The sequence below is a fragment of the Camponotus vicinus genome, unplaced genomic scaffold (assembly GCF_025532165.1).
Source record: "Camponotus vicinus isolate PSW18456_S1 unplaced genomic scaffold, iyCamVici1.0 SCAF_6, whole genome shotgun sequence".
Classification (NCBI taxonomy): Eukaryota; Metazoa; Arthropoda; class Insecta; order Hymenoptera; family Formicidae; genus Camponotus; species Camponotus vicinus.
This window is the reverse complement of record NW_028141978.1, coordinates 9,317,671-9,330,135: the sequence shown is the minus strand read 5'-3', so window position 1 is coordinate 9,330,135 and position 12,465 is coordinate 9,317,671. Positions and strand designations below refer to the sequence as shown.

The following is a 12,465-nucleotide window of genomic DNA, read 5'->3' as shown; positions in this document are numbered from 1 at the left end:
AAAGTTGATTAAAATTCCGGAAAACAAATTTTTATTTTATATGAATACGCTTTATAGAGATATTTTATCGAAAAAAGATTCAGTGATTTCTCATTTATATCTATAACGATTTACGCATTGTCACGCAATCCTGATACAAATTCCATTCGTTGAACTGAATGTGTTCTAGGTTTACGTTACAACACAACGAGACAAAAATCAGTACGATAAAACAGATCAATCTCTGAAATTCAACAACAAAGATATATATATATATATATATCTGTTGATACGTGTAATAAAACCAAGCGGTCTATAATCCCATCAACTTATAATGGCGACACGTGTGCACATATAACGCTAAAAAAAGAAAAACGTATGCACGGAAAAGTTAATTGGTTTTTTTAATAAAAATATATAATATTATTTTTATATAATTCAATGTTGTTTATTTAACATTCTTTATTTTGCTACCATCTTTTTTTGCTATCATAAATTTAACAACAATATTGCTAAGTTTATGATAACAATAAGATAGTAGCAAAATATAGACGATATTATTATAAAATATAGACGATATAGATATATTATTACAAATCCACAAGAGGAAAGATATTAAATTTTTAAAAACATTAAATAAATAAAGATTTCAAATTATATTGAGAGAAAAATATAGAGACAGAAAGAAAGAAGCAATTCGCTTGAATGGAGATGGAATTTGTTATTTGGTAAGAACAGCTCCATCGATTTTCCTATTTACGTACTGCTCGCCATATTATCTTCGTCCATATGTGTACCCATACATCGCTAGATCTGTTTACGAGGAACGATTAATAACTATCTACTGTATCCATGTTACAGGAACATCTCTCAAAAGACCCTCCTTTATTACCGGCATAAATGATAAAATTAATCAATGGAGCATAACTAGAAGCCATTGATTGGTCTTACCTATATAAAGCCAAGAATAAATCACTCGCAATTTTCTCTTACATTTTTTCTGATTTTTTACATCATTTAAGTCGTATAATTCACATTTATATGCATTTACATTACATATAATTGATATTTGTAGCTTTTGAATAAGTAATATTTTATAATATTATAGTTATATGATACACGTTATATGAAAGCGTAAATGAAAAAATAATGAACATCCTTGAAACCAGCTATCCGAGAAATTTTGATTACGTAAAAAAGAACACATTTGCTTTTAACATTGCATATGCAGCTTATGTACTTGCATCTTTCTCTCCGATATCACTTAACGTCACTAAATTTACAGATAATAATTCATCCACGACATCAAAGTCATGAATCTTACGACGGAGACAGTCAATCTCCAAAGTTAGTTTTCAAAGGCAAAAGCGAGCATGATCATATATCGTCCTTTCCATTAATATTATCTAATAAAAGATCTCAGAAAGTGTATCTCCCGCAAAATGCTTTCTGCTTTTATATACCTAATTTTTTTAAATATGTAAGAAAAAGAGGAAAAAAAGAAAAAACTATTTGAGAAGAAGAATTAATAAAATTATCATATAAGAAAGTTTCTTTATAATTATTAAATAAAATAAAATAGTAATTAAAATGCAGGAGATATTTCTATAAAAATTCTTCAAATATTTCATACAGTTACTTATGAAATGGTAAAATATATTACGAGAAATTTAAAAAATTTCATATTATGTAACTATAAATAAAAAAGACAAATGCTATATATCTATACATAAATTAGAATATGAATTTATAATATCGATTTTTAACAATATTCAAATATGATCAATAATTGTATCACGCAAATCGTATTATATATATATGTATATTAAATATGATAGTTAGGCTTTAGATGAGAATGTATCACTATTGCTTGCAACATTGAACTGCATACATCTTCGTCTTTACATGTATACTTTAATTCATACATACACACAGAAAAAGCAAATAGCGATAAATCAGTGATAATTATAGTGATTTGTCCTAAAGATGAACATACCACGTACATATCTGCGAATAAAAGTTCTCGTCCAGAGTACTTCAAGCAACATTTACGTCATTTATCACGTATTTACTACTCTCGTTATCTTTAGTCTGTAAAAGTCTTGTATGATAATAATTTCTGAAAGTTGATAACTCTGTTATATTGAAACTAATTTTGACATGCTCTTGCATTTTGAAATATTAATAAAAATTCGTATACGTAAAATCTATGAAAAATTAGTAGAAAAATAAAGCGGACACAAATGTCTTTTTACAGAGATTTTTCTCTCTTTCTCTAATATATAATAAAAATTAAACCGAAGAAAAACATTTACAGTGGCATATAAAGTACAACTTTTTCTTTCTAAAGACTTAACGAGATTTAGCTTAATTTATTACGGACGTTTAATTACTTTTTATGATTTTCCGGATTTCTAATCGCATAGCAAATAGTCAACATCAATTTTAAAATCATCAATGAAACGAGTAACATCCAGCCTTTTACACGATAATAAAAATAATTTCTTGTTTCGAAGAAGTAAAGGCGATATAGGCTTTCTACGAATTCTTCTCCGCACCTGTTAGACATTCCTTTTCGATCGAGAACTACTTGTTCTTTAATGATTCTTCAAAACAACGTAATATATTCTTACTTTTGTGCCAAAAGAAATATCTGACTCAAACAAAACAAAAAGCGAAATCTAGATACACACATGATAACGTAAACGCCTCGATCGATGTTTAAACAAATTGCACCGTACGTACATCACAGATTATAAATCAAGTCTTGAATATTTTGCATTAACAATCCTGACAGCAATTTTTTCAGGCGAAGAAAGGAAAGAAGAAATTTGTAAATGTAAACATTGTATCTTTTGTTCAATTTGTTCAGGAATTGCAGATAAGATTACTTAAAAACTTTTTACAGTTTCTTGGTTTCATAAATGGAAATTATATCGCCATTCTTGTCGCGTTTCCGCGATTATCACCGATAGCAATATTCATAATCGTTTATTCGCATTAATTAATATAATATTAATAAATACGATACTTTGTCAACTCATCAATGAATTATTTATTCCGTTTTATCAAACGCATTATCCAGTAGAGTCATTCGCGAGAAAACATACAACTGTAATATGATGTATTTTTCGATAAAAATTATAGATGTACAATGAAGAAAAAGCACAGATCATATATCATAGTTGTTTAAATGCCGATTGTGTAATCATGTGCGTGTGCTAGAAATTAATAATAAATTATACAAAGGAACCCATACTAAATTTATGACTTATGGAAATATTCCGGGAAATTTGCAAATTTATAATAAGAAAAATATTTATAAATGCTTTTTATTAATGTAAAATGATTTCAACGATGTCGCGTATAAAAATCATAGAGTTATAGATCACCCAACATCTTAATATCCATCATATCATTTATTACACGATGATATCATAATCTGCGCACAATATTCAAAAGTTTAAAGTCTGCCTTTAAAACGTAATCGGAGATGAGGCTCCTTACATGACAACTTTATTCCCTCCCCTTCTCTTACTTATATCTATACGTAAATAAAACAGATAAAGATTTCATAAAAAATGCACAAAGATATATTTCTGTTCGATATGCAGGGCGCGCGTCACTCGTTATATAATTAGGTATTACATAATTAATCATCCACAATCAAAAAATACGAGAGGCTTGCTTATAAATACCAATATTAGTAACGAAGCTTCTTATGATACGTTAAGGTATTATTGTCAAAGTTTATCATTGAACATATTTCGTTTTGCATACGGTGATGGTATTTTTTTTTTAACGTCACGTCAGGATCGTTTATCGACGTGATTAACACACGCGCTAACGCTGCATATACAACATACTTGGATAAAAGGCATAATACACTAAACACACAAATGGGACGCATTGGTGACAGGTGACGACGGGATTAATAACGTGAAAAGCCGCAATGATCGCATTTAATAATAAAAGCCGCTGATCCAATGCTTGCATAAAAACGTGTATGCAATATACATATATATGCAAATACTTTTTCAAGCTTCTTTTGTCGTATTGCATGTAATCAAATACAATCAAAGTCAATTGAATCTCTTAAATGTCGATTTTTACGCTCGAAATGCTTGCCCGAATTGCGTCCATTTGTATGCAAATATATGGAATGTTTATGAAATCATATATACTTTTTCGAAATTACAAATTCAATCTATGCAAAATTGTTTGATAAATATCTCTTTAACGAGAACGATTATAGAAATATGACAAAACAAGGAATAAATTATATAAAATGAAAAAGCTTTTCGTGGAAAATCTCTTAAGTTAATCTCTTCACTATATTTAATTTTTTCAAATTAAAGCAAACTGTATTTTAACAGGCCTTTATTATTTTAAGGTGCAGTTATTAAGGAGAGATCTCATGTTAAAAATAAACACAAGCTCTACTGAGAAAATAAATTCATATAAGGAGCGCCACGACGCCAGGCGCCACGTCTCCTGGCGGGACGCCAACATTATGGATTTCCGAATATACTCCAGAGATGTTTTTCTCTCCATTTCCCCTTTTCTGAGTTGGTCAGCGAAGAAATTGACCTCGTATTTGATTCGCTATTGTCCAGCTTATTTTCAAGGATTATCAAAAAGTCATGGAACTTCCTGTAAAACTTTTAATCACCGGAAATGACGTCTTTCGCCAGAGTTCGTGAAAACAAGATTCTGAAACCGAGATAAAATATCTTTGCGCAAGCGAAAAATTAATGAATATGTATCTGATGAATTATTCAATATTCAACTTGTATTTAAATTTCTGTTTTTTTAATTATAACGTATCTCTTTTTCCTGTAATTTCACATATTTTGTCAAATAAATTTCGTACAAAATAATATGAAAAACTATTTTATTTTTTTCAATAATTAACTTGTCGGAAAGACGGAAAACTATAGCGACGTTGATAAAAAGTCTAAATTGATCCAAACTTTTAAATTTAAAATAGCGTAGAAAAGTTGCTAGAAACTGAATTTCTGACTTTTCTGCTGTTCACAATTTTCGAAGAGAGAATTTTCGAAAAGTTGAGTTAAGGAGAAACTATTAAACGAGTTCTCGATCAAAATAATTTATTAGCATAATATTTAAAATATATTTTATATATCAAAAAAGAGATTTTTGGAAGAGAAATAAATGTGCTATCTGGAAGAATTACGATCTCTTGCAATTTTCAAGATTAATCAATTTCTAATTAGATAATCTGAATGCATCGCGTTTATGAAAATAAACACAAATAAAAAATATTCAAAATCAGAACACCAATAAAATAAATAATTCCAAACTTTGATCAAACAGAAATAAATTTTCAGTTTTCATAATTATTATTTATTCATTTTTTGTTGCCAATTTCTAAAATTGCTTTATAGAACTCGAAATTTGTTTGTAGAATAGTAAAGAATAGTGAAATCGTATTTCGAATATTTTTACATGAAACGCGTAAAACATATAAGCATTACACGTAACATAGTCAAGCGATAGAGGCAAGTAATGGTTTTGCATTATAATTATCGACATTGTTATAAATGCACCGAATACGCGCTGTGGAGTCCATTAGTGCAGTACGTTGTTGCAGTGTTTACGTTCGTAATAGCGAGAAACAAAGATACATCATGAATTCATATATACTGATCTTGCTACTGAGTGCAATTGCTTTGATCAATGTTCAGGCTGGTAAGTTTTCGATAAATAATTACTGTTTTGTGCAATGCTGATTGAAAATTTTCATTCGCAGCTTCAAAATCGAGCGAAAGTAATAGCAACGACAGTACTGAAAACGACGTTAGTTCTGGTATCGACACTAGCGATGATGATAGCGAAAATAATACCACTATTAGCATTGATGGTGATAATAAAAATGATAGTAGTGTTAACACTAATGATGGTAATAATAAAAATAATACTAGTGTCAATACTGACAATGACAATGGCATAAATAATACTAGTACTAACACTGGTGATGATAATGGCAAAAATAATACTAGTATTAACACTGGCGATGATAATGACAAAAATAATACAAGTGTCAATACTGGCAATGACAATGGCAAAAATGATACTAGTGCCGGCACTAATAATGGCAAAATTCCAGACAAAGATGTCAAACATGATATTCGCATTATAACAGAATGTATGATACGTTCAAAGAGGCTAGGAAATCTTGTAATGCATATTACTCGGCTCACTAAGATAGTTTTTCTTGTTGTGCCTAGCTTAAGAAATCCATTTATAAATTATTTCGATTATCTTTTTGAACTTGTACTTAATGGGCTGGTACAACTCAATATTTTGTTGGAAACAATCATGAGAAGGAATTTGTCATTTTTAGGATCAAGCATATTATTCCCATGAAAATTCAAGCTCAAAGATTATTCAAACTTATTTAATTAACCATCAGAATATGCACAAATTAAATATAACATCGATAAATATAACGTCGAAATAATTAAACATTCACTTATATTTCTCCCCGTACAATATTATATTTTAAGTTATATTAACACAGTCCGCGATATCAGTTAATTGTAACGATAAAAGATATGATAAATATAAACGATGCGTAAGCTATAATATTAAAAAATGTATTTCTTTGAAATATTAAATGTATAATTTTAAAAAAATATTTTTAACGGCGACAAATTATTTGCTGTTAGATATATGCAATTATGATTATACGGAAGCTCGGCAGTAGTGATAGAACTACTTGGTCAGACAGCACGCAAGCCCTTGCATTCAGACACTAAAATCTCTATGATCGGACACGAAATAGATCTTTGTGGTAAGACAAGTGAAAATTTCTTCTTTTGTCGACGAATTGAGCAATTGAATTCGGCGCAAAATAGAACAATGTAAATTTGGTCGAGTCATGTAAATGTATTATTCATCAAAAGTGTCAGTGGAAGTCGAATTTAGCTTACTATTTAAAATGGTGATGGCACTTGAATATCATTTATTTTACTTTAAAATTACTAGTATTTTCTATAATAAAACATGTATTTTTTATGTATTAAATTAAAGAAACTTTATTTGTTATCTCCATTTATTTGTTGTCTCCATTTTTGTTCAATATTTTAATGCAATGTATATGTTATATGTCATAGTTATTATATATTTTCAATAAAAATGTTTGATTAAAAGCAAAATAATTATTTATTTATCTGATTATCTAGCATATATTTTATATCATTATTTATTATTCATTATTTACAATTAATAATCGTCGAGAATATTTATATGTATATCATAAATTGTGTATAATTTTTAATGTCAGTGTATTTCTAATTCTATTTTATGCAATTGCAAGAAAATAACGAACAAATAATGAAATTTTCTCATAATCTAAATACCGCAGTATTTATACTTATTCATCAGCATACGTAGTTTGTAACTATCTCTACGATCTTATCCTGAAGTGGCATTTGGCAAATTGACAATTCTAGCGAAAATGCGTATGTATATACATGCACATACACATGATACGTATACACATATGCTATGATACGCGGTTATTCCCTGGGAAAAATACATGTGCGAATCGTAAACGCGATAGTATGAAAATATATACATAGAAATGAGAACTATATATCTGCTGACAGAGACAACTGAACAAAAGCAATGGTCAAACCGAAATACATTGCAGCGATAACATTTCAATTTCGCGTATTTTCGAGAATACATTCGCTTGTGAAAAATATTCCCATTAAAATTGCGTTAAATATCTAACTTTCGAAAACTCGTTCAGATTAAAAAACCATTCTCCATTAGAATATTAAAATGACAACAATCGTGGTCACATGAACGAAAAACGTGAGGAAGACTGATAGATTCAATTAAAATATCTTTTGATCCGGTCTAAAAATATGATGATAATGCAAGCGGATTTCGTTAAGATCTCAAGACAAATTCGCGCAACATCGTTTCGCAAAAATATTGCGATAAAATCGTCAATTTATTTACGTTTAACAATCACGCGTGGCACACATGATACACGAGTTGGCTCGACGATACGGGAGCACGAGATCCCTTGAACCTGCGTAGAAGAGGTTAAACGGCCAGGCGTGATAACGATTATTTCTTCTCTCGAAATGATCCATGTTGTTAACAATGTTGTTCACGATCTCTATAAATCGCGAAATTATCATTTGGACAATCAGATTAGCGCTATTTGTAGTCTTTCGTTCTAGTAATATCCTCCTCTTCTGTAATTTATCTCCCTCGCTATTTTTTAGTACCTCGTTATTCTGTAGTAATATCTTTTTACGCGAAGCACATTGATTTTTTATGCATATAATCCTTGGTATTTCCCCTTAAAATTCCATAGTCACCATAATTAAATTGTTCCAAGGATTCAAGTATCGGGCAAAGTCAATGAACGATAAAGCGTTTTATTGATAATTGTACGCGTATTTTATGCTCATCTCTAAATTCTATCCTTAGGTCGCTAAATGCTAGTTGCTCCTTTCTAAGGACAGACTCCTCGTATTGCGCGTTCAAGCATTGAACGACAAATAAAACGAACGAGACTTTTTACGCAACGGACCATGAAGAACGCTAATTGGTTTCAAAGGCAGGAGAGCCTTTATGAAGAAAAGTTTCACGGGCGAGATTGAGTGCGAAAACGCGAGTAAATGTTTGCCGTGAGCATTTCGAAAATAAAGAAGGTTAATACTAGGCTTGGCCCGATGGAAAATTTTTAGCTTCTCGTTTATGTTAAAAGACATTCTTGCAATGTTTGTAACACAGCAATTTTTTAATAATGGAAAGCTAATAATACTTTAAAGATTATTTTCAGCAAAAATTCTCATTGTAAACTAATAAAAAATATATAAAATGATAAAAGTACAATAAGACTGAATAATATAAAATAAGAGAATTGTTATCTTATCAATGTATTAAACAATTTATAAATAAACGATGGATCAAATAAATTAATATGAAAATTGGTAAAATAGTAAAAATAAAAAATTTTTTAAAAATTCTATCACAACATTATAATAAAATTAAAAGAAAGAAAAAGAAAAAAATATTATTGAAAAAAATATTGAATAAAAAATTATTGTAATAAAAATATTGTATTTATAATATTTAATATTTAAGTATATAATTATAATATTTAAGTATACAAATTATCGCAATTCCAATGTTTTATAAACATACATGTTCATTGAAACAGGTGTTCAATCATATCCATATTAAATATTGATATCATTATTAGCACATATTTGCTGTCACTATTATAACCACATATACTGATCGGTTTATTCACAGTGAGCCTAATAGTGAGGTCACGAGTCCTCGTCGATGTAGGTTAATTAATTCAAAATATTGATTTTTTTAGAAGCAAGGGCATCCTTCGGATCAATTCTCAGTGTCGTCGATTATTCTTTTCTCATGAAACGAATTAAGCTTTGCTTCACGTTTGATTAATTTGATTAGGATTACATGAAAAGTCCACAAAGATTTGTATATAATAACGTCATTTTTTCTCTTAAAAACTACCGGCAGTTTCAAAGTATTCAGATACCTACATGTTGAATTAATATGATGTAAAATATTTTTATGTCAACCCTCCAAGGCAATTGCCATCAAACGTAACTTTACGAGCGCCATTTCCAAAAAAGATACGTTATTACAAATATACGATCGTATGCGGTAAATCGTATGCAAATTGCAGAATTTCATGAAATCACTAAATTTGAGGAAAGGAAAGGATAGTAAAATACGCATACATGAAATACCCACGAAATCGCTATTTTCTGGTTGGTCGATGGACGCTTACTTGCTGATCTTGAAGCTGCATGTGTGCCAAGTATATGAAAACAAACCGTAAACATAGTCCACTCCAGACGTATAAATAAATCGGTATAAATCTGTTCAAGAGAATGTATTTCAGTGCGCGGTGCATAAGTGCTTTTGGTAAGTAATCGAGCAACTTTGATTTTAACGATTTTGACAAATATAAGAGGCAATTAAAAATATTATAAATTTTATAAAATTTTTAAATATTATAAATTTTCTTAAATAAAATAATGTGATATTAAAGAAATATAAGATGATAAAATTCTTAATTAATTAACTTAATAAACATGATTTTTTTAATCGTATTTTTCCCTATGTCGTGATATTAGGAAAGACAATATTGTTTAATTTTTAAAATACAATTACAACGTTTGTGACGGGAAGATTCCGCTGTTCACGCACAATAGAATGAATTCCGGCTGAAGTGATCTTGTCAGTGGCAGTCTCACGGAATCGATGGATTTACACACGAATGCTTCACAATTCCCGCCGATCTCGGCGAGAAATCGGCCTCTATATGTAATCAACGAGCAGCCTCGACGGTTCGGTCACGCACGCCACGTTTTCCCCGATATAAATCTGAAACCCTTGAATTTATCGCGTCCGCTCTCGTCCACGAAACAAATGCATTTGAACGAATTCTTGATAAATACGAAAGGTCCCGCGAGAGTAATAGATTCATTTGTTCATCATAGAGAGATCTATTAGAAAAATTCGCAAGTGGAGCTCTGCTTTTGGAGATTGGAAAAAAGCGCGAACATATCCCACATCACGTAGTCGGGTCAAGGTAGTGCATTTGTGGGTCGAAATACAACTTAACGAATTTAATGAAACAAGTGAAGGAGACGAAAAGTGACATCGTAAGTTCAAAAAACGAATGTATCAATTTGAAGACTAGTTAATTTGTAATCAAAATTAAAAAATTAAATATCTAAAATAAAGAATGATAAAGAAAAAATTGTTTACGTGTAATTCTCTTAAGATATTATAAAACAAAAATAAAAGCTATAAAAATGAAAATTACTAACCGTAATTAAAAAATTAATTATATAGTTTATAAAAGAGTAACATAAAAAACCAGAGATCTATTAAACTAATTTGATAGATAAACTATAAATGATCACAAATTGTTTTTCAGGAATTTATATAATATAAAAGTTTGTATAAGTATAAAAAGTGATAAATAAAAAATGATATAATTATAATTCTTTAGACAAATTTTTAATATTAATGAATATGTATTATATGAAATCTTGATTATATATTTCCTCTTTTGATGATAATAATTAAGTAACTCTGTATGAGATAATTTTCTCTATTGAATACATCCTTTCTAATTATATAATTTCACTTTTACGACAGTTTAATATCAGACTTCTGCTAAAATTTACTTTGCTTCGATTAAAGAGCGATTCCAATTCCAATACGTTTTTAGTCACAAATAAATCTCCATATGTGTGCGAAGACTATAAAAAAATTATAGGCAACGCGACATTTTTTGCGACAGTAAACTACACTGACTCTCGTTAAGCTTAACGTCAAATTAAAACGACAAGATTTTAAAATGAGTTACGAGTTAACTTTCCGTGTTCAGATTTATTGTTTGTTTCCAAAAATTCTTAACTGATAACATTAACATGAGTCATGTAGACGATATATATATGTTATATACGTCAGTTATTTTATTATTTTCAAGAATTAAAGATTTATCTTTTAACTTCATATACTTTGCAATATTCTGTATAAAAATAATCAAAATACTTATTTTTCAAAGTCGCTTGATTTATTAAATGTAACATTGCAGATTTCCGCGATCAAATACAAATAGAATAACAAAAGATTATAAAGTTTTACTATAGATTTCATTAAATGAAACAGGACTCTGTATGTGTGTGTGTGTATGTGTATGAGTCAATTCCTAAATAAAATAAAATTTGGAAGTGATAACTGATTGATTTCAGGTCAATTTATATCTCGCAAAATAAAGCACACATACCAAACATGATTAAAACAATTTCCAAAAATCGTTAGTTTTTGTTATTACTTGTTGATAAAATGCTTAATGCTTCTGCTAAAAGCGTCTGAATGTATATTAAAAATTGCTTTTCTTCGTTAAACTAACATACTGACAATTAACATGAAGAAAAGAATTTATTTTTCAATTTTTTTAAATGAATTCTCTCATATATTGTATATATATACTTTTTAAAAAATTGTAATTTTAAATATTGAATTATTTATAAGGAATTACAAGCGCTCTCTCTCTCTCTCCCTCTCTCTCTCTCTTTCTGTATCTCTTTCTCTTTCTAATAGTGATTGTGTTAATTTATCAGCACGCGTCTAGATTTTTCTTTTTATTATACTGACGTATGTGTCATTTTGCTTTCAGCACACATTCACGTGAACGTCACTTTGACAAATAAGGAGCATTAATATTCTTACGTCACTCAAGACGTATACTCAAGACAAAAAAATGACGCTTCTTTCAGCGAAAAGAAAGTAACTATAAAGTTGACGTGATATCATGTAATCATGCATGTTACTTTAGACTACGAACGCAAGAATCGAAATCATGTAATAACTGAAAATGATACGCATTTCGCTCATTCGCCGCAGCGCTTATGTTTATGCAAATAAGGCGAATAATTC

At 29.3% G+C, this 12,465-nt stretch overlaps 2 protein-coding genes across 23 annotated transcripts in view; one reads left to right on the top strand and one right to left on the bottom strand.

Moving 5' to 3' along the window:
* Dnc (phosphodiesterase dunce) overlaps positions 1-12,465 on the bottom strand; it is a 315,712-nt gene that overhangs the window by 23,050 nt on the left and 280,197 nt on the right. The gene's annotated exons all lie outside the window — the stretch shown is intronic.
* Positions 5,534-7,043, top strand: LOC145972732 (uncharacterized). Of its 2 annotated transcripts, XM_083101595.1 has the most exons (3): positions 5,534-5,691; positions 5,753-5,902; positions 6,672-7,043. In XM_083101595.1, exons 1-3 carry the CDS (start codon positions 5,544-5,546, stop codon positions 6,707-6,709), a joined length of 336 nt encoding a protein of 111 aa, XP_082957721.1. In that variant the 5' UTR covers positions 5,534-5,543; the 3' UTR covers positions 6,710-7,043. The 2 variants fall into 2 exon arrangements, with proteins under 2 accessions (XP_082957721.1, XP_082957720.1); XM_083101594.1 differs by having other exon boundaries at positions 5,753-7,043.

Coding starts and splice junctions, on each gene's coding strand:
- LOC145972732 (XM_083101594.1), top strand. CDS start 5,544: ATGCACCGAATACGCGCTGTGGAGTCCATTAGTGCAGTACGTTGTTGC. Junction 5,692..5,752: donor TTTGATCAATGTTCAGGCTG/GTAAGTTTTCGA, acceptor TTTCATTCGCAG/CTTCAAAATCGAGCGAAAGT.